We start from the raw sequence: 27,500 nt of genomic DNA, 5'->3' as shown, positions 1-27,500 counted from the left end.
AGTATAAATATAAGATACAAATAATATAAATAAAATGAATGTGCAGGTATCCTTTATCAAAACGGAAATCGTGACAAACATTAAAATCATTCACATAAAAGACAATAAAGATTCGGAAAGATAAAAGTCTTTTGTTACCTTTTTAAATTCTTAGGAGACATCATAAGCAGGACAGGAATAGATGAAAAAATCGATTGAAGGTAGAACATCAGAACTGGAGAAACTTAGGTTTTATTACCAGACATCTACAATAAGAAACATCTCTTCAAGGCCGCGAAACTGAGACATTATACAGATATAGTAAGATCAGTAATCCTGTATGGGACTGAAAAATTACACCTAATCAATCTCGAATAATTGCTCAGGATCGAAAGGAACATATTAAGGCGCATCGATGGACCGAGAGTAACAGAGGACGGATACAGACTGAAATCTAACAAGATCTACCAAAATCAAGAAGAGGTAGAAACAGCGGTAAGGAAGAGAATGTTAAATTTCTTGGGACATATGATCAGAATGAATCCAGACAGGCTAAATAAACAAATCTTTGACAAGCTGTGGATCATGAAAATTAGGTCGAACTACCTCAAACAGAGGAACTCCAAAGGAATTACTTGAAAGAAGAGAACTGTTACGATAAAAATAAGTTTCGAAGAATAATTTACAATGCAAAGTTTTTTTTGACAGGAAAAAGGAAAACAAATGGACAGAAGAGAATAAGCGAAGCCGTGCCGAAAAGATGAGAAACGCAAGGAAAAAAAGAATAGAGATTAGAAGGAAGTGATATTTGCGTGGTCCAAGTTGGCCTATTGGTGTGAAAAAAAATGAATGTAGTAATATAATTTGTAATGAAAGTTTGCGTGGGATAATAACAAAAAAACTGAATAGTTCATTTTTAAGGCCTCCTTTTTACAGATAATATTTTTTTATGAATCTAATGTCTTTCAAACGTAATTTCGGATCTTTTCTTTTATGCGTCCTGCTCCTTGTTTTATCTTTAGGATTTATATAAAATTATGATGTATTATCGTTTATATCATTATATTAAATAATGTCGTAGATAAATAATTTTGTAAAGCCGTTACCTGAGTTGCCCTGTACGTCTTATAGATAAGATAGCGATATGGATTATCTATTTGTCTGAATATATATATATATATATATATCTTGTTCTTCTATGCTGATAGTTCTGTTATTGTGTTTCTTCAGTGATAAATAACGATTTTCGACATTCATCTCCTTATGTGTGTTGTGATCTTGGGCTAAAAGAAGAAACCGCAATTAATGCGGTACATGCACGCAGCTATATACTCCTACATGTGTGAATTTTTATGGCGGTATCGGTTGCGTCAAAACTATGCAAATTTTTAAGGATATAGTAACCTTTTTGGTTGACTGTATAATAATTTTCCTTATTCGAAGTATTGTTTAGATTAGGTTTAGTTAGTCAGGCGTGTAGAATATGTGAGTTGTTAAGTGTGACGCATAGTTTTTAAAAGTTACTTTTCTCCCACGGCAAGTTTCCTTTCGGATGATCTAATTACAAAATGATAAGTGAAAATTTTAATTTTATTAGTATTCTACTACTAAATGTTCCTTTGTGAAGTTAAGATGATGTTTCGTTATTTTCTGTGTAAGAGTATACCTTAAACCCGTTACTGTGGACGATACGACTGCATGAACTAGAAGGTGTCCAACTTTATTGTAAACTCGCATTTTCCGAATGGAATATTCTTGTTTTCGGATGGTTTTAAGTTTCAAGCTCAACGAATATGTGGGGAAAAACTTCAAAAATTCCTAAATAACACATAAAAAAGATTTCGGGCGTATAACAGAAAATAACAGTAATTTATTTTTATTTAATCAACAATTTTCTGTAATTTAAATAATTCTAAACCGAAGATAAACTGGATTTATTTGAATACACAGACGTTTTTGTTTTACATTGTTTTTTACATGTTATTTTTACATCGGACAAACAGGTAGTTTTGTAACATATACTAATTGTGTTCAGAAAGTTAAATAAACACTAACAATTTAAAAAAATATATATACAGGTAGTAGTAAAGTAGACCCTCGGTTATTTGATTCAACTTTCGAAATGATTTTCTCTAATATTAAATAATAGAGTAAACGATTTTAATTTCGTAACTCATAAGATAAAGATGTAACAAGTTATAATAAATCTATATTTACAAATTATATCATTATGGTAAATGTTATGTGCAATATGAAGACCTGAACGTAGGGTATTGTATAATAAACTGGACTGCAGATTGAAAAATGCAACAGGATGATAATATTTTTTTTTTCGGTAACTGTGTGAGTCATCCTTTATGAACAGGAAAGCATATTCTTAGTATATGTTGCAATATAAATTATTTTAATATACAATAGTTTTGCTTCCGTTTCAGGTCATTTTATAGGCTATTTAAATGATATATAATCGATTACCACACCGTACTTAAACCAGTTTGTATCTTACTGAGCGTAAGTCTTTTATTTCACTACATTTTATGCTCTGGATAAATTTTAATTTATTTTTTATCTAAAATATAGTAGTACTATAATTAACAACTTGTATTAATGTAAACATTTACAATTAAAAAAAAAAGTAGAAAATGAAAGAAGAGTTAATACGCGGTGAAATTTTGCACATTGTTGCCGTGGGTGTTTCAACAATTTCAGAATGGATGAAAAATAAATAAAATTTAAATAGCATAGTGCTTAATTATCATACAGAAAAACAAAGCTGTACGAGTATAGAAAACGAATATAGAAATATAAGATGCTTTTTGGGTTCACCCAACTTAGAAGAAAGAACTTCAATTATCTGAAACATTTTTTCAGGAAAAGTTGAATTGATTATAAAAATGTTCGGTGTTGAATATAAAAGTTACCTGCCAGTTCTGGATGGCATATGTGGAAAATAATATATAAAACTCAGAAAATAAACTTGCATAGCACAGCCGTAAGACAATAGAGAAAAACAAAAATTCTGAATTAAATTTATTTATATAGATCAAGTATAATTATTACTTTTAGTGCCTTTTTAAATTACGTTTAACAAGTTAGGCTGTTTTCCTGTCCAAAAATAATTGTTTCCTATGAATTAATTTTTATTACTTATAACATTGTAAATCAAGTTATCTGAATCGATACGCCCACATTATTTCGGGAAATGGAAATCCCTTGAATTTTTTAAAATTAACGATTTGATCATACGTAAATATCTACAAATAAATTGCAGTATACTTTATCCTTGTAATACATTAAAAAAATGTCGCATAATTTTACAGTTATTCTGAATAATTTGTAAAAGGATTTTTTCAAAATATTTTATGCCTATTAATTAATCAATTAACTTTAACATTTACACAAATTGTCTAAATGTAAAAATTAAAATGCGTATTTTTTTTGTTAATTCACCACATAAGCTTGATAGTCGTGAATGGGAATATGGAATGGAAGTTTTGTAGAGTTTCAAAACTGCCATCCCTGATTGGGATTCTAAACCGGGATCTTCCGGATGAAAGGCTGTGACGTTACCACATCGGCATGAAGATAGGAATTTTATTTATTGTATCTATAAATAAAATAATGTTTATAGATATAATAATTTAATATTATTAATATTGAAACATTATGAGTTTAAATAATAATAATACATAATGAGTTTTTTTCGAATAACTTGCAACACCTTTAAACTGAATAATTTATAAAATTAAAAACTACCAAATACTTCGTGCTGTAACCTTTGCGTGTTACTATTAACGTATTCTGTCACATAATATTTTATTTAATTATTAACAAATTACAGTAGTACAAATTATGTTACAATATATATTATTGTGGACGAACAAATTTTCCAAAATTAAAGCAGCAGTTTACTTTTTTTTAATCAAAAGATTTTGATACTGATAAACCTTCAGTTTTCACATTTTCTTGCGCAGTTATAGAATTTTATATAATGCCGACTTTATGTTGGATAGTTGTTTAACTTCGTATTTAATTTTTATTTTTATTTACATTTTCCTTCAAGCTAGTATTTTATTTAAAAGTTAAGACAATTAAATATCGTATCTCTAATCTCATTATTATGTAAAGCAGAATCTCTAAACTGCTTTTACATGTTTTTTAAAATCTTTTATAATTAAATTCTTTTAAAAGTTTTCTTTATTGCATTGATTAAACATTAAGATAAAACTTTTCAACTTCTTTTTTTAATCAGAAAGCATTGAAACATGACTAAATTTAACCCCCTTATTAAGTTTAAGTAAATGGTTTTTTTTATTTAAGAAAGTTGTTTTTTTATTTAATAGCAACATAAATTAATTTTACATAAAAAAAAATATTTTTTTTAAGTTTTCATATTTTTACCGGCTCTTTGAAGAAAGTATGGTATTACTTACGGTCGCTTGGTGGAATTGGGGAGTGAACATAAATTTTCTTTACATTTTGAGGTATGAGGAGTGCGAAAATACCATTCACTTAAAATGGGGTTTCCGCGTATATATATATATATATATATATAATAACCACCGGGTTGGTCTAGTGGTGAACGCGTCTTCGCAAATCAGCTGATTTCGAAGTCGAGAGTTCCAACGTTCAACTCCTAGTAAAGGCAGTTACTTTTATACAGATTTGAATACTAGATCGTGGATACTAGTGTTCCTTTAGTGGTTGGGTTTCAGTTAACCACACATCTCAGAAATGGTTGACCTGAGACTGTACAAGATTACATTTCACTTACACTCATACACATCATCCTTATTCATCCTCTGAAGTAATACCTGATGGTGATTCCCGGAGGCTAAACAGGAAAAAAATTATATATATTATAATAGGGATGTGTAATATATTAATATTATAAAGGATATATTGTATATACATATCTGTGCTTATAAAGCAAATTGTCGTGACTGATTGATTCATCAACGTCCAGCAAAAACTACTGAAGATAAATTGATGAAAATGTGGATATGTGTTCTTCTTAAGGTTTAAGTGCCAGCTAATAAAGTATTTTGAAATTCCGAGTTTAAAGGGTTAAAATGGAGTAACAGTCAAATATACTATTTTTTTTTAATTCCTCGGTAACAATGAAGATATCAACTTGAACTTCGGGAGAGTGAGAGTAATTTTCATAAATAAATAAAAACCGATTTCTATATTTTTCAAAATTCGATGTTGAAAGGCGTGAAGAATGGTAAAAAAAATTTGAACATTGATCGGAAATTTTCCCCATTTCCGACTATACTAAAGGGAAATATTCACTAGAAAATACTCTATAAATATCTGAATACCATTTTCGGGTTTTATTGAATTTCGATTTTTTAAGGGGTGCGACGGTGTATGGCGGTAGCTCAACCAACACAGCCACTGTTACTGTATGTGCAATGCGACTGTATCTGCATCTGCCTCCGGTTTCTTGACCAAAAAACATAAAATAAAAGTAATTAAAAAATTTAAAAAAAAAACAGAGAAATTAAGTACGGTCACCTTCTAGTGGTGTTTGAAGGGTAACCCTAAGAACCGGGCAAAATATATTTTTACCAGTGCGAAGTACGGGTAACCAGTTATAACTAATATTTTTAAGATGGAGGTCGACTGTTTTGTTTGTTAATATATATTTGTGACAGTAACACTGGTAATTATTGGGCGAGTAATGTGGAGGGTCAAATGAACAAGTATATGTGAATGGCTTCACAAGACAGAAGGCTGGTTGTAAAGTGAAAAATAATAAAACTTTATAATGACGTGATAAAAAACACAGGAACAATTGTTCTTTCATATTTAAAAGAAAAAAAATATATATTAATAGTATTTATAAGTTTTCTTAGTTATCTTTTAAAATGAGAAGATAATTTATTTATAGAGTATATAACGAAGTTCTACCGGAACTTTGTTAACCTATTCTACTCGTAAAAATAATGGAAAAAGTTTATATAAAAAACATATGTCCTAAAATGCTTCGTTTGCGAGTTACCGCTAGTGAAAGATTTCGCTCTGATTTCAGTTACCCCGGTGAAGTGAGGAAATTTGGTTTTAAAAATCTTTCTCATCACCAAAAAAGAATTTGACTTTTGTTTACATTAAATAAGTACTTTTCTGACAAATGTAGTAATGTACTCTTTCAAAATAAAATTTGAATTTTTCTAATTTTTATTATTTTTTTTATTAAATTTATTTTACACCATTTTGTTGAGAATTTTTTTTAAAGTTTTGTTTAAAACCTTTGTGTGTTTATTACCCATTTAACAACGTTATTATACGTCAAACATAGAAAACAGGGTTTTTTACCCCAATTTGTTGGTTTTCACTCCAGATTTCTCAAAATCTACTGCAGATACGGTTCTCGGACCTATTTTATTCGACGTTTCAGGTCAAAAACCATAAGAAATCACTAATTTTGCTCTTTAATTAACGTCCGAAAAATTTCAGTATGACCTCATTTCAACGGAATAGCTGAAATCCGAGCGAAATATTTCACTAGCCGTAACTCGCAAACGAAGCATTTTAGGACGTATGTCTATATGATTTTTTTCTATTATTTTCAAAAGTAGAACAGGTTATGAAAATCCCGAAAGAACTTCCTGATGTACTCTGTACATTTATTTAACTTAACATTTGCTCGCAATAGAACAAGTAAATATATTATAATACAAGGCAACAAGAAGCAGTTAGATAAAAAAAATAGTCACTAAGAAACAACAAAAAACAAAAGTTATAAAAGAAAATACGTACATAATACGTAGAAAAACAAAACTTAAACAACTGTTAACTCAATAATGAGAGGGTCCATTTAATGATATCAGAGCAGATTTTTATTAGAAACATAACACTTAAATATTCAAAATTTATGTATCATACGAGACTTTTTTTCTATTTATACATTAATAATACTAAATACATTTTATACATTTATAACAATACATCCCATTTAATCCAAACCCTGTCGTCATTGTCAAGAGCCATGATTAAGGCTTTAATTGTGGACTTAAATGTCTTCAACATCACACCAAAATATGACGTTTTCGTCATTAACAGATATTATCTATTGTATGACTGCAATATAAATTTATAAAAGAGAATACAAAGCGTAATTGATTTTTCTGATTTTCCAAATAAATCTTTACTAAAATAGGCCAGATACAAAAAAAAAAAGAAAGAAAGAAATTTTTTCAAAAATGTTATTGTTATCAATCCGGCCTTGTAACATATTGCGTAAATATCGCTTCAAAACAGTGGTAATAACTTGTCTAGCCTGAAGGGAAATAATTCTAGTAGACCTGTACACCATAACCACAGCATCTAGAATAGGTGTACTACTTTAATAATGTAATATCAATTATTTATATAAACTTTTGAATTTGTAAAATAGTATATATTTTAAAACCAATATTTAATATTATGAAAATGTTTTTTCAAGGCTGAGATTCCTTTAAAATAATAATAAAATCTAATGGAGTTGAAAAAAAAGTTGAGGTTTACTAATAAAAAAACACCTCTTAATATGACTGTTTTATCGGGTACGTACAAGTATTTACAAATTATATCTTTAAAAACCATTTGTTCAACATCTGTATAAACATCAACTTGCATTATGTTTATTAAACTTTGTGTTTCTAAAAGGTTAATTCTTATTATTTTTGTATGTCAAATTAAAATTTTTCTAAGTTAACATTTTCTTTTAGTCTTTTTTTTGGGGGAACAGAAAATATATAGATATAATTTTTAAAAAAGTTGACAACAAAGTAATCTTTCCTGGCATTGGTTATTTATTCTTATATAGTGGAAAATTAAATTATACATGGAAAAAGTTGGGGTGAGGGTAATTTATAATGAAGTTTTATTATTGTAAAATTATCATTATATGTTTAAATAGATCAAAAAAGTTTAAAAAATTTTTTAAAAATGTGTTTTTCTCTGCTCCCCCACCTTCAAAGAATTTTTTTTCTGCGCTTACCATGTTAAATGGAAGAAACTAAAACAAAATATTCCACTAAAAAATCTACAACTAATAAAAAGATACCTAAAATTTCTTATTAGGAGGTAGGGGTTAAATTATGATGTGATTTTATTGTAATATTATTACTGAAAGTTTATTATTTAAACTTTTTATAGTATTATAAATCAATAAAATTTTGAAAAATTCAAAAAATCTATATTTTTAAACTCCCCCACTCCCAATTTTGCCTCCAAAATATGTTTTTGGATCTCTTGCACTACTATTACGCCTAAGAAAATATTAAAAAAATTCCGTTAAAAGATAAATAAATTCGGTTGAAATAAATAAAAAAAGTATATTTTTTCGATTTTTGGTGAAGAGGAAATTTTGGGGCAAAATTTTTTAAAAGGTAAGAAAAGTGGTAAGGTAAGCATGCACGCATATACTGAGTTTAATATAAAGCGGGGTTACGTTTGCAAAATTTTGAGAAAAAATTGACCCCAAAAAACTATGTGCCTCATCCCCTGGAGATATGACCTCAAACCGTTACCAACATATTGCCGTTGAGCGGATACGGTGGAACAAACATACATATATACACCCTAAATGCATTACACTCCTTTTTGGGCAGTCATGTAAAAAAGACAAATTGGCTGTTAAAAAGAAAATGAAGGGTAAATCGACTTTTTTTCATAAAACGTATTTTGTTAATTTTGATATAAAAAATTGACAAATATATTACATTCCATTTCTTTTACTTCTTTTGGGCGCAAATAGACAATAAAAAAAATTGATAAATTAAATAAAATAAAGAATAATATAAAATAGATATTATAAAATATAACTTCAAAAACTCTTTAAATAATATTAACGCAATTTTTAACCGGTAACGGTTGTACGAGTAGATGACCTAACATGAGACACAATTCACTCCATTAGTAAAAGGCTTGGCCATAGAAAGCAACCTTAGGCTTACTAAAAAAAAAGGAAGGATTGAAATGTTTTTCCATTACGCTAATTGTAATGCTAATATTCAGACTTTTAGTAATATCGTCATTTTGTTCGTCATAGAAAGTTAATTTACGGTTAACATAATGACTCTCAGAAAAAGCAACTGTGTCTAGTACTATTCTTGTACTGTAGATGCTTTGCGTACGTTATAGCCATAACGTATAATTTTTGGAATAACTTGTTACTTCAAAATATATTAATTAATTATGCAACATGATTTTTACAGCTTGTAGAAAATATAACTTTAAGTAATCTTTTTTATTTAATTACTTTCCTTTAAAAACTTTTTTAAAACGAAGGTTTTTGAAATATCTCAACTTACCTTATGCCATCTCTTCTCTTTTTTAATCGTCTCATTTACCTATAATTAATATCTTAAATTTTATTACTAGAAAACTAATATAGATTGGTAAACAAAGTGATCGATTTAATAAAGAATATTCTTTTCATAAGTCTTGGACCAACGTTTTAGTATACAGTTAAGGATTCAGGTAACAAACCGATAACAAAGGAACATGAGTAGAACTGAATAATGCCTGAAAAAATTAGTGATCTGGAAATTCTTTCCAAAGAATATTTGTAATAAACTCCTTTCTGATGTCCTATGTCAATTGACCTTCATCCTTCTTGTCAAAGGTAGTCGTTGAAAGCTTGACCATCCTCCATTAAATTGTAAAATACTCCAAAAGACCTATCCAAAAAAATATTATACGAGTTAATACACATAGTCTGTGTTTTAAATTGAGAAATATCTTGGCTAAAAATTATGTGTTTACTATTATTAAAAAAAATGAAAATATTCACTTTACCAATCGAGATTTTCGTTTAGGTAGATTTCATAAGAAAGCTACCTATTGTAATGGGTACCATGATTCGACTTCGGGAAAATTTCAACATAGCTTCGCGTTTCACATCTCCCAGACCACAAAACCACCGTCAGCTCAAAAGTTTATATATATATATATATTACACTTTCTTGTGGACACGATAACTGCCGTAATTTTGCGCCAATCATTTTCAAATTGTTTCCTAAAAATAACTCAATCCAAAATCTCGGTCGAGTTAGTTAACGGCCAAAATCGAACCATGGGGGTGGAAATGGGGGGACTTTTTTGAAAATATTCCTATAACCTTTTTATTAAGTAAAATATCGAATTCGTTTAAATTTCCTAGTATTCTTTGGATAAGGGCCTAAAAATTATCTAAGTAAAGTATTTTGATATCATCAACCATTGGCGCAAGGGGTGGAAAAAATTGGGTTAAGACAAAAAAATCATCCCCCCCTTATTACCTCCCTTAATAGGCACAGTATCAATCGGTTTAAAGTGGTCGTTAGACCTCTAAACATTATCTAAGACTTTTTTCTGAAACAATTTTTGATATGACCAATCCTTACGGCAAAGGATGACCAAAATGTTGTTGGAATTGTAAGAAGATGGGGCTTGTCATATGTTAAACTTTTATCACATGCAACCATTGTCGTATTGAATAAATTTGAAGTTTTTTTTTTAACTTTAAGGTGGAAATCTTTTTTATCCCCTACCTAGCATCTGTGAAATCTACCTCCGCCTTCCGACGTACAGACAGGGATTTTTATACTCGTAGAAACAATATTACTCTGGTGAATTTTTAAAATTAGCTACTAAATAGATAAACCTGATTTTTTTAAAAATTTTAATACTTTACTTATTTTAACTTATAGTTTACTTATCATAACTTATTTTTTAACATAGTTTTCGCTATTCACAACTTACCTGAAAAATAGATTAATTTGGTTGAATGACAACATTTTAGTTTTTAAATATATAAAAATTTCATCATTCCCTTTAATGTTATTATTAAATTAATATGTTTTACGTATGTTACGGTAGTAATAAAAATTGATATTTTGTAGAAACTGACATTATTTATGATTTATTTAGTAGTGAGGTTTGAAATATAGTAAACATTCCGGGGATCATAAGAAAGCTACAGTTAAAATTTCGTAAAGATTGGTTCAGTAGTTTTCGCACTTATCGGCGAAAAAATGAAAAAGAAGTATATATATATATATATATATAGTAGTGACATTATCTTCGTATAATTTCATTCCTAAAATAATTATTGTTATCTATTAACTGGTCCAGTGTATAATGTATAATTACGTTATAATCTGATTTCTTTTATTTGTTATTACAGATCAGCTTTAAATTACTTTCTATTTATGCCTCGTTGTCGTATTTAAATAAATAAAAATTTATGCTTATGTGTTTTTTTTTTATTATTACTATTATTATTGTATTACATATTTAAAGGGCAGTCATAATTATTTAGGGCAATAATTCTCAGTTATAATAAAAATAGATTAAAATATTAAAGAATAAAACATGCGTCCAAGTGAGATAACGATTACAATTACTGTAAGAGTGAAAGAGAAGGGACTGAATTCAATGAATTCAGCTATCATTTACAACACACACACACACACACACACACACACACACACACACACACACACACACACACACACACACACACACATTGTATTTATTATACTACCATGAAAGTAGGATTAACTAACATTATTCAGCACATGTCATAGTTAGGTTAATGTAGAAATATGCTTCTTGGTGTATTATTAAGTCGTATTTCCAAATGTTAGATAGGAAGAGATAAAACATATTAATACAGCAGTGGAATGATAGTTATGCCGCTTTATTTCAATTGACAACTGTTCATTACAATCATTTATATCAGCCGCATAAGCTTTCACTTTATTTTCCTATTGCCATTCGTATCTACACTGTAACTAACTGCATTTATTTATCGTATTTACGCGAATTATTATGTTAAACATTTGTCTTTATAATGACAACCTTTCTTACGGGAAAGGTTCAAATTCCTGTCGGATTTGTCTTTATTCCCTCTCTATAAAATTCATATTTTTAAATCCAGTATTGTAATTAAAAAATTAACGTGAATAAATGATCGTTTAATAGTATATTTGTATTGTATGTTACTTACCATCTGGAGGAACGTAATTTTGTAATCTGGGTTTTTACAAACAATCAACTAATGTCCTGAAAAATTCAAGACACAGGACAGTTGAATTGTAAAACTGTCAAGGTGTACGCCGATTGGCTACTTGACCATTAGATGGGTATTGTCTGGACAATCTGTTTCTAGAAATAGAGACCATATGCGCCATATGTGAAGCGCCTTACGCAGGACGCCTTACGTGAGACGCCTTAAGCGTCTCTAGGAACCACGTTACCTAGAAAATACCCGCCTACTGATTGCGTAGCCATTCAGCGAACATTTCGATTTATTCTGAAACAGTCTGTTTGTTCTGTTACGAATTTTCCACAATATTCATACTTTGTATGTAATGCAGTTACTAGTAATGAAATATAATCAAAATATAAAACTAAAGAAAGAAGAACTAATGATCTCAGGGCATAAAATTTAGACAGATGTTGAAAAAAATTATATGAAGATTGTCGTCAACACGATTAATTTAAACCAACGGTGGCCTCAGCTTACCGCCTCTGGATGCTGCAGTCAGAGATTTACTCAAATAAATTGTTATCTTTTTATCCCTGGGATCGTAGGTACGAAAACCTATTATATATTTATTTATAAGCGTATAAATTTCTGTGGCTCAAAAATCTCCAAAACTATTTGATCAATTTAACTGAAATCTAGTTGTGCTATAGTGGTGTATCTGAAGTTGTGCATGTGAAAATTTGATGGAGGTTAGTTGAGTCGTTCTTGAGTAAACGTTCAATTTAAGTTCGATAAAATTTGAACGGGGCAATTTAGAAGCGTGGTTCATTATGATGCTGCATATCGTTATGCGTATTCGTTATGATGCTGTTGGAACGTGGAAACAAAATAAAATAACGAAAAGTTGGTCGTCTTGAGCAAAACTGCGCAAGAGTTTTTTTAATTACTTTCCTGAACACTCCCTCCTGATAATCAGTTCCAAAAAATCTGATCGTTTCTCATTCTTTTATCCGATTTTACCTTCTATAATCAATCATAAGACGATGGATTTTTTTTTTTACGTAAACATTCAATTTCGCAATACTTTTATTTATTATATTACCTAATTCTAAATTATTCTTTATTTTTTAGATTTTCAAAACTTTTTATTTACTTTCAGAACTCGTAAAATCATTGTCATCCTTCCAGATATATAAATTACGAAGGTTATTTTATTATGCTAAGAATTTATTGACCACACCTCAACCCCATGTAATAACGTATAATGCAGTTGGCGATTCTCCATAAGATTTCAAGGCTGAAGTAACTGTTGTAAATAATTTATATCTTTTCTTGATAAGTTGTTTTTACGACAGGTCTGTAATATTACTTGGAACCAAGTACGGTATTTCTTTTAACAGTATGTAAGATATAGTAGCTTAATTTAGTACCTTTTTATATTGCATTTACATGGACTTGTAGCTTATTAAAGCGGCATAATGTTGTGTTTCAATATTATTAATGCTGCTGATGTTATAGTAAAGTTTTATGCTAGTGCACAAAAATTTATTATATTTTTAAATAAAAGAATAATTTTAAACAAATTCACGTAAATTACTAAATACTCGTACATCAGTTTCTTTTACGAAAATTTGCAAAAGTTCCTCTGAAATGTAGTGGAATTATGAGTTCCACTAGTTTGGAACTAGAACCAGCTTGGAAATGGATTTGTGGTAATAGAGCTGTGTATATTTATTATCATAAATACTAACTGACTCAAGACACAGATAATTCAGGAATATAACTTACTTATGTACAAGATAAACAAGAATTTCATGCCGTGTTTAATCGATGAAAATGAAAGGAGTGGTTTTTCTGATGCCTTTTATCCTGAGCCGAATGTATTGTTGGCATCTTCATTCCAAGCTCTTCGAATGGAAGTAAAAATCGGCCAAAGATTCATACATGTGACACTGTGATCTGGCTCTATTAATGAACATTAATTTGCACCACTGATAGATGTTTCCTTCTTGTCTTTTATAGTTATTTCAGAATGTTTAATTATTTTATTACTAGAAAATTAAATACTATTTGAATGAGATATTTTCTTGCTTATCAAGAAGTCGGATAAGAGAGAAAGAAGGAGGTAATTAGAAACCTAGAAGAAGGAGGTAATTAGAAACCAATTTGTTTTTACATTTATATCTATCCACCTGTTTATATTTATTATTTCTACCAAATAACATTTACTCATCACGGTATATCCGTACTATTTACAAATATTTTTAGGCTGTTGATATCAACTTCTATTTCTTTTTCCTGTTTAGCCTCCGGGAATTACCGTTCAGATATTACTTCAGAGGATGAATGAGGATGATATGTACGAGTGTAAATGTCTTGTACGTTCTCAGTTCGACCATTCCTGAGACGTGTGGTTAATTGAAACCCATAATTTTTTTAATTTTGTTATTTCATCTACTTTATAATGATTTTTTTTTAACTGATTTTACTAATCTGATAAGTTGTACCTTTAACACGTCTTTGGTGTACGTAATTTTCTTCGATCTTAACCATACGGAAATTCCCGATTTTCGGGTCGAAGCGTTTGGAATTTTTTAAGTTTTCAGTCAATGGTATGGTGCATTACCATTACTATGACGGGTCCTTGAGCAACAATTTCGTCAATATTTCTAAAGCACTTCATAAAATTTTCACCATTCATTTCACCGTGATACTATTGGGAAGATCTGGAATCAAATGTTCTTAAACTACTGTTAAAAACCCCATTTTCACTTCCTACGTGCGTTATGTTAATCGTTTGCTTTTTCCAGCCGGGGTTTTCACTTCAGTTGACAAACTTTTTATGAAAGTGACTTTTGCGCTCTTTATTTCTTTATCTACCCGTACATGTCCTGCAATAATCCAAGTTTCATCTAAATAATAAATTATCTTACTCTCTTCACAAAATAGCTTAATTTTTATAAACTATTCTATACGCCGTGAAATAATATGTTCGCGATCAATCAGTAAAGAATTATATTTTTTGAACATGAAACGAAAATTCATTGATTTTAAAATATGATGTAATATACGTAGAGAAAATTCGGCAGTTCAAAGAATCGGTATTCACGGCATTTAATAATTTATTTAGGTAGAAAGCTCTTTATTGAAATAAAACAAATGAACTTTTTTTCTGATAGCGGTTTTAGTTAAATCGTCAAATTTTTAATCGTTTTTCCACACTTTTGAGTCTTCTTAGGGTTAACATGTTTACCGTGAATTTTGTATTTCTTTATTGTATTAAAAATTGTTTGTTTCACTAACACCTATTGCACTACTTGCTTTCCGAGCCGCAAGACACTGCTTAAAAGTTTCACCATTCATTTTATCGTGAACTCTTGGGAAGTTCAATTCAGTTAAACCCATTAACCACTGTTCAAAAACCGAAGGGTTAGTGGTCGGTGGGCGGTTACTGGGCGGTGGGTGGGCAGATAGTGAATAGATAATGGTTACTTGCCGCCGGTGGGTGGGTGGTGAGTGGGTTGGACAGTGAGTGAATGCTGGACAAATTTAAGAATAAAGGTAAATCATAATTAATTCAAATGTTGCTCGGGGATTATAAACCTGCAATATATCTATTTATTCAGCGGCAATAACAGACTTACGCTCACTTGCAGTTATTAATAGATGATAAATCTTTTTAGTGTGTGAAAATGCCTCGCTTGACCGGTATTCGAACCTGGGATCTCCGGATGAAAGGCCGAGTCGCTACCATTTTGCCACAATGAACTAAATTTTTGTTCTTTTGTTCTATCTTCCTTCGGTTTAAATATTTTTCAAAAACGTTTTGCTAGTTTATACTTTATACAAAAAGCTATCAAGAAACGTTAACAATTTTTTTAGATTGTAGACCCCGGATCTAAAATGCAGAAAAACGTTTTGAAAATTTTCTTATTTTAGCCTGTATTGAAGAGGTTTTTAGATTTATAAAAAACTTTACTCAAGCAAATTTGTTAAGCTTAACCTATATATGAATATTTTTAGAAAAAGTTTTCTTAAAATTTATTTTCCATCTCTATAAAGTATATATATTGTTTTTTTTTTTTTTGTTTTTTTCTGGGTTAACACTTTAAATGTTTATTATTAATTACCTTTATATTTTATAAGCTCTTTTTTTACGTAGAGAAATCGCCCTAAAACCAAATTTTCATGAAAATCTTACACTTAACTTTTTTCCCACGTATATATTTTTACAAATATAAATATTATTTTTCGGTGTATTGAAGAATAGTTTTGGTATAACGAAGTAATATCAAGTGAAAATGAAATCTATAGTAATAATATATCGTTGTGAAGCGCAGGTATTTTGCTAATTAAAAAAAAATCACGTTGACGATGATGGTATTATGTATGGTGCTGACATTTATATATATGATTAAATTAATTATTAATATATTTCGTGGATATATTCAGATTTTTCTTTTTAAAAAGAAGATTAACAGCCGTTCAAGTTGTTATTAGGAATAGTAATCTATAGAGTAGATCCTCTGTAATCTTATCAAATTAAACTAATTAATTATAATGTTATAATTATGTGATTATAATATATAATTAGAAACAAAACTATTTAGAGTAAATCGTTTTTAGTCTGAACTAATTACAGATGTAGTGAGTTCTGTTAATAAACTTCTAATTTCTGGGGTTTTATTCTAGATTAACTGCTTTCGGTTACTCGATCCTTTTATATTTGAAAACAAAAAGGAAAGTATAAATCAAAATTCACATAACTTAATTATTGTTATCCTTGCATAATTTTTCCAGTAATACTTTTTTTGTAATACTGTTAATTTTTGTTTTGCCAAACCGAACTAAATTTACATAATATATATATATATTTTTAAATTGACATCATAATTACTCTTTTTGGTCTTCTTCAGTGATAAATGGTGTAGTTTCGTACTCTAATAACGTTAATTTATATTATCACTAGCGATTTTCTTGAGTTAAAGAGAACGTGAATTTAGAATGTAATTGAAATAGTGTGACTCATTTCTCTTCATTTAGTTTATTGCGGTTAGCATTCTTTTGTGCTTTCAAAACCTTAATATTCTATACATATATAAAAAAAAACTATATACAATGTATAATAATATCAAATACTAAAATTAAAATTTTAGTATTTAAATAAATACTAAATATTAGATGATTTACTAAAAGTATCACTTGTAGAATGGAATTTAACTTGTATTTCAGTAAGCATGGCTTTGGCATACTAACGCACAGTAATAAATTCCGTTGAATGAAGAAATTAACAAGAAACCACTCCATTTCTCACTATAGTAGAAGGCTTGTTGTTCCTGATAATGTTGTTTTTAAGATTGATTTCTGTCTCGTGTCAAATCACAAACACTGTAGTTATGGCACCTATAACTCGTCTTCACTCATTGAAAAATTGTGAAAGTTTGCACGTGTCTAAACATTAAAAAATATATAAACATTTATTAACGATATACTAAATACATATATTTAGATGTAGTAAATGAACAGATTTATGGTACGCGCTTTTCAATGACATTCCGAATGTATACTTTCATAACACAAGAAACACCGCCTGTAATAATCTCATCTAACGCTGCAATAAGAAATAGCAGCACTAGATTAATAATTTTTACATTAATTTATCTTATCTATTTTCATGTACAGAAATATTGGTAATATAAAAGATTTCTCAATAAGAACCGGTATTTTAAATTACGCCCTATTTTCGAACTACCAAATTCTAAGCCGCCATATTTGATATTTGTCTTATTAAGACTTTGAGGTTATTAGAGATGCCACGTTACACGTTAGAGCAACATTTATATTATTAAAATCCATTAAAAAAAAAAGTATTTCTTATAAACATAACAGAATAACATATCATTTCGGTAGATCCAATGCCCCCCATCTTTGTCAACTGTTGAAGAATTGATTAAAAACTTTTAGCATACGTATTCCTTTAAAGATGATTCCGCCTGTGCCTCTGCGGTATCTTCTATTCCAGTTGGTCTGCACACAACATAGCTGCAATGTGGGAGAGTGTAACAATTAATCCTAAAACATCAATACGCTATCGAGCAAAACAATTAAAAATTTCACGGGCTGAGCCCGTGAAATCTTTAATTGTTTTGCCCTTCTTCATGCATGCAAAATGCAATTGACGCAAGATCTGTTTCCCAAAAACAATCAACTACGAAGAGACTTTGTCAATCGGGTGTTGGAACATAAGGAAGTGGATGATGAATTTCAACGGAAAATAATATTTAGTGACGAGGCTCATGTTCACTTTAACGGCTTCGTGAATAAACAACAGTTTCGAATTTGGGGTAGTGAGAACCATAGGATAATTCACACATTTTCCATTTATCCATAAAAAAAAACACAGTATGGTGCGCAATTTTGGCTTGAGTAGTGATTGGGCCCTATTTCTTCGAGAAAAACGCTGGTATTACTGTTGTGGTGAATGCTGTTCGTTATCGAGCGATGCTTTAGAATTATTTTTTTTGTCAGAATTGGAGGATATATGGTTCCAAAAGAACGGGTTTCACCTGCCACATCTCTCGTTTTGGAGATCAGAACTAGCCAGCAAGGTCGTGCAATCAAACACATTGCGATTACTATTTATGGGGTTATTGAAGAGTAAAGTTTATGCCAATAATCTACAGACACTCCTAGAGTTGAAGAACAAAATTCGCCGTTGTATTAAAGAAACTGACTTACAGACATGTGAATATTTATTTTATTATTCCTAATGTGTTCGTTGCAATCTGTTCAACTTGTGAACAAACGGAGACCCTTTTATGGCCCAATGAGATGAAGATGATATGTATGACATGTAAATTAGGTGTAATCTTGTACAGACTCAGGCCGCGTTCCTACCCACCGGGTTGGTCTAGTGGTGAACGCGTCTTCCCAAATTAGCTGATTTGGAAGTCGAGAGTTCCAGCGTTCAAGTCCTAGTATAGCCGGTTATTTTTACACGGATTTGAATACTAGATCGTTGATACCGGTGTTCTTTGGTGGTTGGGTTTCAATTAACCACACATCTCAGGAATGGTCGAACTGAGAATGTACAAGACTACACTTCATTTACACTCATACATATCATCCTCATTCATCATCTGAAGAATTATTTGAACGGTAGTTACCGGAGGCTAAACAGGAAAAAGAAAGAAAGGCCGCGTTCCTGAGACGTGTGGTTAATTGAACCCAACCACCAAAGTACACCGTTATCTACTGTCTATTATTCAAACCGGTATAAAAGTAACTAACTGTTACAAGGATTTGAACCTCAGATCTTCCGACTTCGAAAATCAGTTGTTAATTTGCGACGAAAAGTTAACTAGAACTTACGACTTACTTAACCAGCCCGGTGGGCTACACGTGAATATGTACTTGAAAAGTTTGTTTAAAGAATGGACATCGCTGACGGAGCTATGCAGTCATTTGGCTGATATATTGTTCTATACTACTAATCTTTTATATTATACTTTATATTACAAAAAATATATTAAATATTGCTGACAAAAAATCTGATATGGACAGCACACGACTTCCTTGTACAATTACTTTTACACATTTTTTTTTTTAAATGAAAAGTACATAAAATTTTATTTCATTAAAAACTTCTAATTCTTTTCATAGTTTTATTTTTTTGTTATTGAATTATTATTATTTATCGTAAATTTTTTACAAGGAGAAGTTAATAATTATTAATAAACCAATATATTTAAATTAAAAAAAAGAAGAAGTCGAATTCGAACCGATATACCTTCCCCATAGATCCAAATATTTCATTATTTAAAGTTTTATTTGGTTTTAAATCTGGAATCAATGAAAATAAGTACCACTTATGACATATAGTTGAAAAGCTGTCGGTAAGGCTTATTACTGAAGTTAAAAAAAAGTCAAAAATCCAATTTTTTTGGACACTTTTGGTTCAGTCGATTGCAATCAAAAGAGGAGGTATACAACTAGATATTACAACAGTCCTAAATCTAAACTTTCAACATCCTACGCTAATAGTTTTTTAATTATGCGAGATACATACGTACGTACAGACGTCACGCTGAAACTAGTCAAAATGGATTCAGGGATGGTCAAAATGGATATTTCCATTGAAATCTGGAACCTGACATTTTTCGCGATCACAATACTTCCTTTACTTCGTACAAGGAAGTAGAAAATGAGTTTTTTTCTTAATTAAAATACTGGTTCTTACTGAAACAGCCTGTATTTTCTGTAGTACTGTTTTATGGTAGAAAATTATTATTTTTATCCTTACTAAATTATAGTAAAAGATTGTAATGTATCAAACGACATTAGGTATCAATTATAATACTCGTACTTACATCTTTTATAAAGAGAAGCGTAGAATTAAAACTACTGACTACTACTGACAAAATGTTCTTTAGTCATGTATTACTGTTGTGTTACTTATTTTAAGGTTTTTATTTCTGTAATAGATTGCTTTTTTATTACTTAGATAATAATGGTTTTTGATTGCGGATGTTGTATAATACACGATTACAAAGGTCAACTCATTTTAAAATAGACTAACCTTTGAAAACGTTGTAAAAACTAAGTATTATTATTTTGAATCTTGTGTGGTTTTTGTTAGAAATATTGGCGGTGTTCTAGGGAAATTGGCAAAAATATTAGTTGTTATAAATAAAATATAATGGTTTTTATTTAATTTTATAATCGATCAGACTTATGTCTAAAGTTTAGTTTGCTTTTTAGATAATTAATTTCTATTTTGTGTTACGAATTGTTTCACTGTTCCCCTAGGATTATTTCCTTATATAACATAATCTTTTTATATTTTTTATTGTTAGAAAACGAAGTAATCTTCGTTTTCTATATTTTTTTAAATTTAACTATATTCTTTTGTTTTGGTCGATTTATATAAGAATTTTTTATTATTATTATTAAACCTTTGATATACTATCCCGAAAAATGTTTGTGATATTTTAAATTGACTATTGATTGTTATAGATGTTACATTTAATTAGAATTAAAATTTAAAATATTTATGTTTATGCATTTTCGGTTAACGGTGATCTATTAGGTATCGCCTAAAAAAATTGTTTGAAACTTATTATTTTACTTCATTACATAGGCAGTTTTAGATAGAATTTTATTATATGTTCTACTGTTTTAATAATTGTATTTTCAGTAATATTTCGAGCACCTTTGATTTTGTTTAGTCTCACAAGAAAACTAGATTTTATAGAATTTCAGTCGTTGCAGAACTCAATAAATAATAATAGTAGTAATGATTATAATAATAAAAAAAACTATTCGATTACTATAGAGAATATCTTTGACCATCTTGATTTTGAGTCCGTCTGGCAGCTTCGAAATTTTTTAAAGAAAATTAGCATGAATTTTATTTCATCGTAGTTAATCATTAAGTACAATTAATTTTACCAGTTTACTTGTTTAAATGAAAAGGCGTAACGGTGGGTTTTTTATCATTTTGAAAATCGATCAGGTGTATTTCTGTGTTACGTGTTTTAACGTCTATGTTTCGGGTCATATCCCCCACTACCTTTTCACTTGACTACTGCAGGTCTCTCCCCACTTTTCTAGTACGTTGCAGACTGCATCGATGAAGCGATTTCTGTCGAAAGGAGTGGGGGATGGCGGGACTCCGGATAGGTTTAGTTCCCCAGTGCTTCAGTAGCCGCCGTTAACATAAGTTCGATATTTCATGTGTTGTTAGTGTTGTGCAAATTTTATTAATCTGTATACTTATTTGTGGTATATAAATACCTATATATGTATTAAATGTGTTATTACGGTAGTTCTAGTTATACTGTTCATTTTTTAATATTATTTTTATAAATAATTTATGTTAGTTTTAGCTTCATGTAAAGTAACAGTTACACAAACTTTTTTTAAAAATCGTATTCTATCAAAACTATTATTGTTTTTAAAGAACCTTGCTATCAATTAAAGAATCTTGCTATCAACTATTTCGTAATATATCAGCAAGGTTTTTTATTTAATAATTGATTAAAATTGAACTGATGATTATTTTTTATCTCAATCGAATTTATTTGCTTAATACTAACATACAACGTCAGTTACTTTGTAATCGTAGAGATTAGTAGTACAATCTCAATTTTTTAGAAGGTTTCTTTGATTCATCTGTATCCATAGAAATTTTTCAGATTCAAGACAAGTTAAATTTTTTGTGTGCGAACGTTTTACTTCTTTCTCTATTTATGTATGTATATATACATAGTAAACTCGCGGTTGATCCAAAAATAACATTTAATAAAGTAATGCGTTAAAATGACTTTTAACTATTTTAATACTATACTGCACTTTAGTATTTACATGCAGTGTTATATTAACGTATAACGGTAAATAATAAAGTAAAATACAGTACACTATACTATTACATACCTGGTAAAAGTAATATCCAGACGTTTATTCAAAATACGTATTAATATATTTACTGAACGTAAGTAGATTATACATGCAGTACTGTATGTACTACGTCATTCATTAACAAACACTTATTAAAACTACAGTAGCTAGCGAGAATAAAAATACAGAGACGTTTACAAAAATATTAATAAATTGTACATTTACTCTTTCCGATTTTTTTAAAATTAAGACGAGATTGATTGTTTTTTTGTTGACTGAAAACACTTTCTTCTAATTGAACTTAGTAGGTTTGCATAGCGTAATAATATCGCATAGTGAACTATAGTGTAGCATTATCTTATTCACAACAAGCACACATTCAGTATCAAATGAATGAAGGAGTAAAACCTATCACAGAACTAAGAAAGAATTTTTAGCTTCTACTTTTCCACAATTTACGTAAATAATTTTTGCTAATAATACAACAAATTTATTTTAATAGGCAAACGTTTTTGAATTTATTCTTTTAATTAGCCATTTTTAAAACTTTAATTTAACTGATAAATAAGTTTTAGCACTTTATCTAAGAATAAATTTTCTAAGTAAGTTTTCAGAGTGAGAATATTGAAAATAATTCTTCTTTGGTTTTCTCTCTCTCTCTTTTTCTGTGCGTATTTGTATGTGTATGCACGCTTGTGTATTTAAGAATTTAATATTAAAAAGTTTTAATAGGTCATACCTCTTATTATGATTTTTTCTAATGAATAACTATTTTTTGAAAGTTCATAGTCAAAATTACAATTTCATTTACTGTGTTCCATATTTATGTGTAAGATAATAAATACTGGTTTAGCTGTTCTCCCCTGAACACTAAGATAAGATGTATAATTATTTTATAGCATCTCTTATCCGCCCAAAACTGTAACAACCAGTTTAAAATCAAATTAAAATTTTATTTTAAATAAGGCGCATTATCAAAGGGATGAGTTTGTCTTACTTTTGTTACGAATGGAGTTACTCTTCAAATATACAGTATTACAGTGTCCTGTTAAAATAACTCAAAATATTTTAATTTTAGGTAAAAACTATTATAAATATTTACAGTACTAATACAACGACGTCAATTTTAGAGAAATTACAATGCTAATAAAGAGAAAAATAGGTTTCAATTTTTTACACTTAAATAAAAAAATTAACCACCCTCTCCCCCCCAAGGGTGTGGTTAAATTTTAAGCTCTTTTCAAATGTCGAAGAAGTTCAGCAGCATTTTTTTTAAGACTTGGTATAGATATAATTTTCTTACATGCTATTTTTCTTAATCAAGAATGTATGATAAATATAACAGTATTATATGTTTTTTCTGATTCAATTTTCTTTATATTTTCCTCTTTTGTCTCTCATTTCGAAGATTAATAATTCATTATTGTATGTATTATATCTTCGAAAAATCGGTCCTGCGGTTTTACGAGTTTATCGTGTTAAAATAATGATATGAATAACTAATAGTAAGCTGTAAGAATTAGTATTTTATGTAATTGTATTATATATTAATTTTCTCTCTCTCTCTTTCTTTCTGTGTGTGTGTGTGTGTTATTTACATTTGTAAATAGAGAACTAGTTTTATGTATGATATTTCTTAATAGCTTGCATTTTTTTACGTTGCATAAATCTTTCACCTTATTTGTACTATGCAATAGGAGGATCTTGTGAAAATCTCTGCGTGATATTCAGGTGAAAATAATAAATTTAAATTCTTTTGAAGTAACGTTTTAAATAATATGTTGGCTCATCATAACGTTATACTGTTGTTACAAAAATGGATATTAAAATGATCATGAGGTTTCTCAATTTTCGGTTTATAAAAGTTTTTTTTTTTTGCGAAGACCGTAAGTTTATCTGCAATTCATAGTTCATTATAAATATTTATATTTACGTTCCTATAAGTATTTATATTAATTTCAAGATTTTAATCTTGAATTCAATTATAAATGCATTTTCGTGTTTTAGTTTGTAAAGATATAAACACTTATTATTCTATTGGCTGATTAAATTAATGTATTTTTCACCTTTAAGAAAATAAAAAAATAAATAATTCTAAATAAGTAATAAATACAAAAATTATAATTATAAATCTATAAATAAAATATCCATTAAGTACAAGTATTTCTTCCCGTAAACAGAAACAAATGTTTTTTTTTTTGGCATTAATTACCCGATAGATTTCATGATATACCCCGTTTTTTTTTCTATTCTCTTGTAATGTTTTAATCTCAAAATATTTACTACATTCTACATCCGAAATTATCTTCTTATTCATTCTAATTATTGTCTCCAGCGCTTCATTCACAAATTTTTGTAGTACAAGAACGTTTTGATTTTGTATTGTAACAAACCGCAAGAATATGGTTCATACCCAGAGGCGGCTAGCTGCAATACAGTGTTGAAAAAAATGCACATTCATTTGATTTTTACGTAGTTATAAAGAAAAACCTATTCTTTTCATGTCAAATGTTTAACTTTTATTCCTCAATATTTTAGCGACTTATTTTGTCGCCGTATGGCTACGGATATTCAAAAACAAGGACTATTTTCGTGCGGTCTGATTTTTATAATTTTGATTATATTTTTTACGTTAAAATAAAATGTAGACCGGACTTTAAATAAAAACAAACTTAATCGAAGAGCAATTTATTATTTCTCGTAAAAGCTGTAACTGAACGGCCTTCCGGCACCGGTGTTCTGATTGTTTCCTCTTACAGTTTTCTTCTGCTATGTAATCCATTATTTCCATATTAAGTAAACCTGGATGTCTAAATGTAAAACCCTTTATTAAAAGAAGTATTTTCATTTTAATGGATAACAAAATTCTTTATAAAATCGATTAGAAATCAGTATACTTGTATTTAAAGAACCTTTTTTTTAATTCTTTACGATAAGTTGATATAAATCTTTAGGATTTTAATAACTACAGATCCTTTCTGATTCGTTCTAAACGATCATAATCAGAAGTGAAAATACAAAATCTCGTGTTTTATTTATTTATTAATTTTGGATTATATACTTCATTCTAATTTTCGACCAAAAGTTACAACTTTTCCATCAGTCATAATGGTTTTTAATACAGTCATCATTTATTCAACTACATTTCCTTTGAAAAGTTAAAAGGCTTTAAATTTTCACAGGAAAGGTGGTATTTTTCGTCAGAGTGAAAATCCAAAATATAATACCTTTTTAATAATCGGATCAAAAATTAAGTTTGAATGAAATAACATTTTCAAGTTTGCATTTTTTCAAAATTTATTTCTTACCATAGAAAAATGAGTAAGGTAATTTTAACTGAGCGTAAGCCTGTACCTAACGAACATAATAATAAATAAATAATAATTCCAGGTAAAAATGAGTGTTTTTTTTTACACCAAGCACTTTTGCATACTTTACTATCCAATCTTGATGTAATATTACAAATCTCTTTTATATAAAAGATCAAAATTCTGTTGTCAAATGGATTACTTCCATAGTAATGGAATAAACCTTTTAAATACGACGATTCGGTCATACTATGTCGTATGTAGAAAGGAATTAAAAAATTTGTTGAACTCTTCTTTCTTATGAGGAAAACATATTTTTCCTACTATATTAACGCCCTGGCTAATATAATAGGAAATAATTACGCCCTGGCTATTCATGACTAGCTTTTATTCACGTAAGTAATTATAACGCATTCAGGTGAACACATATTTCTCTTTCTAAACCGTAACAATGGCTGGCTCTATTAGGATTATGCACCTGGTGCAAATGTCAGAGTTGTCTAGTTATAAACTAATAATCTAGTTATAAACTAATAGCTGGAATTCAGGCTTAGATTTTGTATATAAAACTTTACGACCCTTTCATTCAGTAGTAAATTAATATGATAATTTTTTATGGTTTTATAGTCTTTTTTTATATGAAAAGAATGGTAGGTTGTTGCAGTTTAAATGAGAAAGTAAGCAGATAATAATATAAAAAATAATTATATATATTTATATAAAACTTATAAAAAAAAAATAATAATAAATATATTGTAAAATTAACATTATGATTTTCCGTGTCGTATATTTTATTTAAATTCTTTTTGTATTTTTGACCTATAACATTGATAGAAAATTGATCATCTATACCACATTTGTAAGAGGTAAGTATTTTGAGCTGTAGTTAGAATATAGGTCAATTGTTAATATTCCTCTAACTTGTCTAGCGTATCAGAATTAACGTAACACAATTCTTGCGCAGCTTGGTTCAATGCAGGGGGACGGTATGTTGTAGTAAGTTCTGATTCGTTACTTCATGGATGGAAATTTCTGTGTAATTAATTGAATGACTTGCGCAACTCCATTTTACCCTAAGATTGTCAGTTTTACATATTCTTTAACTTTTATTAAATGCTCTTATTATAGTTATGCATATGTTTGATTAAAATTTAATTTGTAAAAAACCTAAATATAGTTTCGGTTTTATAAAACGGAATCTACATAATGGGCGATTAATTAAAATTTACTTTACCAACTTTAGAAATAAGAAGTTTGTTTTATTATGTTCCTGTATTTTACTGGATATACTCGTATATTTACAGATACTTTTCAATTAAAATATAATATACTTGATAACGTAAACTGTCCGTAATTATCTGGAGATATATTTTTACATTATCGTTTTTGTTAAATGCTATCTTTGGAAACGTCATTATTGAATTCTTCTATTTTATTACCTGTAATTTTAGTGTTACTTATGTGTCCTTTTAAAGCATAGATCACATATAAAAAAATATGTTATTTTAAGTGCACAGCTTTTATTAATTACTAGGTAATAAAAAGTCTTTTCAATCTTTTATTTTGACATCGTTTATTCCTATAACAACAAAAAACATTGTAAAGGGCAGTAGAAAGTAAATACTAGCTATGTACTTATTACATTGATTCCAGGGTTATATATGAACTTGGTTAAATCAGTATCATTAATTCAACTATAAGCCGTTTTATATAGCGGAGAAACTAAATTGTACCAGTTTTTTTTAAGTATTCCATGTTTGTAATGTGTATGTGTGTGCGCGCGTGTGCAATATGTATACACTTTCAATAATGTGCTTATAATTCTTATGATTATATAACATTGTATAATG

At 28.9% G+C, this 27,500-nt stretch overlaps 1 protein-coding gene across 11 annotated transcripts in view; it reads left to right on the top strand.

Annotated features, from left to right (window-relative positions):
* Cen (cerebellar degeneration-related protein 2-like) overlaps positions 1-27,500 on the top strand; it is a 593,469-nt gene that overhangs the window by 467,803 nt on the left and 98,166 nt on the right. For 2 of the 11 annotated variants that reach the window (XM_075364143.1, XM_075364141.1), the window contains exon 1: positions 21,637-21,767. The exons of 5 other annotated variants lie outside the window; for them this stretch is intronic. Coding sequence is in view for 1 of the 6 variants with exons in the window: in XM_075364151.1 (XP_075220266.1) it covers positions 21,755-21,767 (13 nt within the window). In the remaining 5 variants the exon portion in view is untranslated. Of the gene's footprint in view, positions 1-21,636; positions 21,768-27,500 lie in introns of those variants that run through there. 4 more of the 11 variants (XM_075364151.1, XM_075364145.1, XM_075364146.1 and 1 more) reach the window with 3 other exon arrangements.

Source organism: Lycorma delicatula, chromosome 4, assembly GCF_047948215.1.
Source record: "Lycorma delicatula isolate Av1 chromosome 4, ASM4794821v1, whole genome shotgun sequence".
NCBI classification, from domain to species: Eukaryota; Metazoa; Arthropoda; class Insecta; order Hemiptera; family Fulgoridae; genus Lycorma; species Lycorma delicatula.
This window is presented reverse-complemented; position numbering and strand designations above follow the sequence as displayed.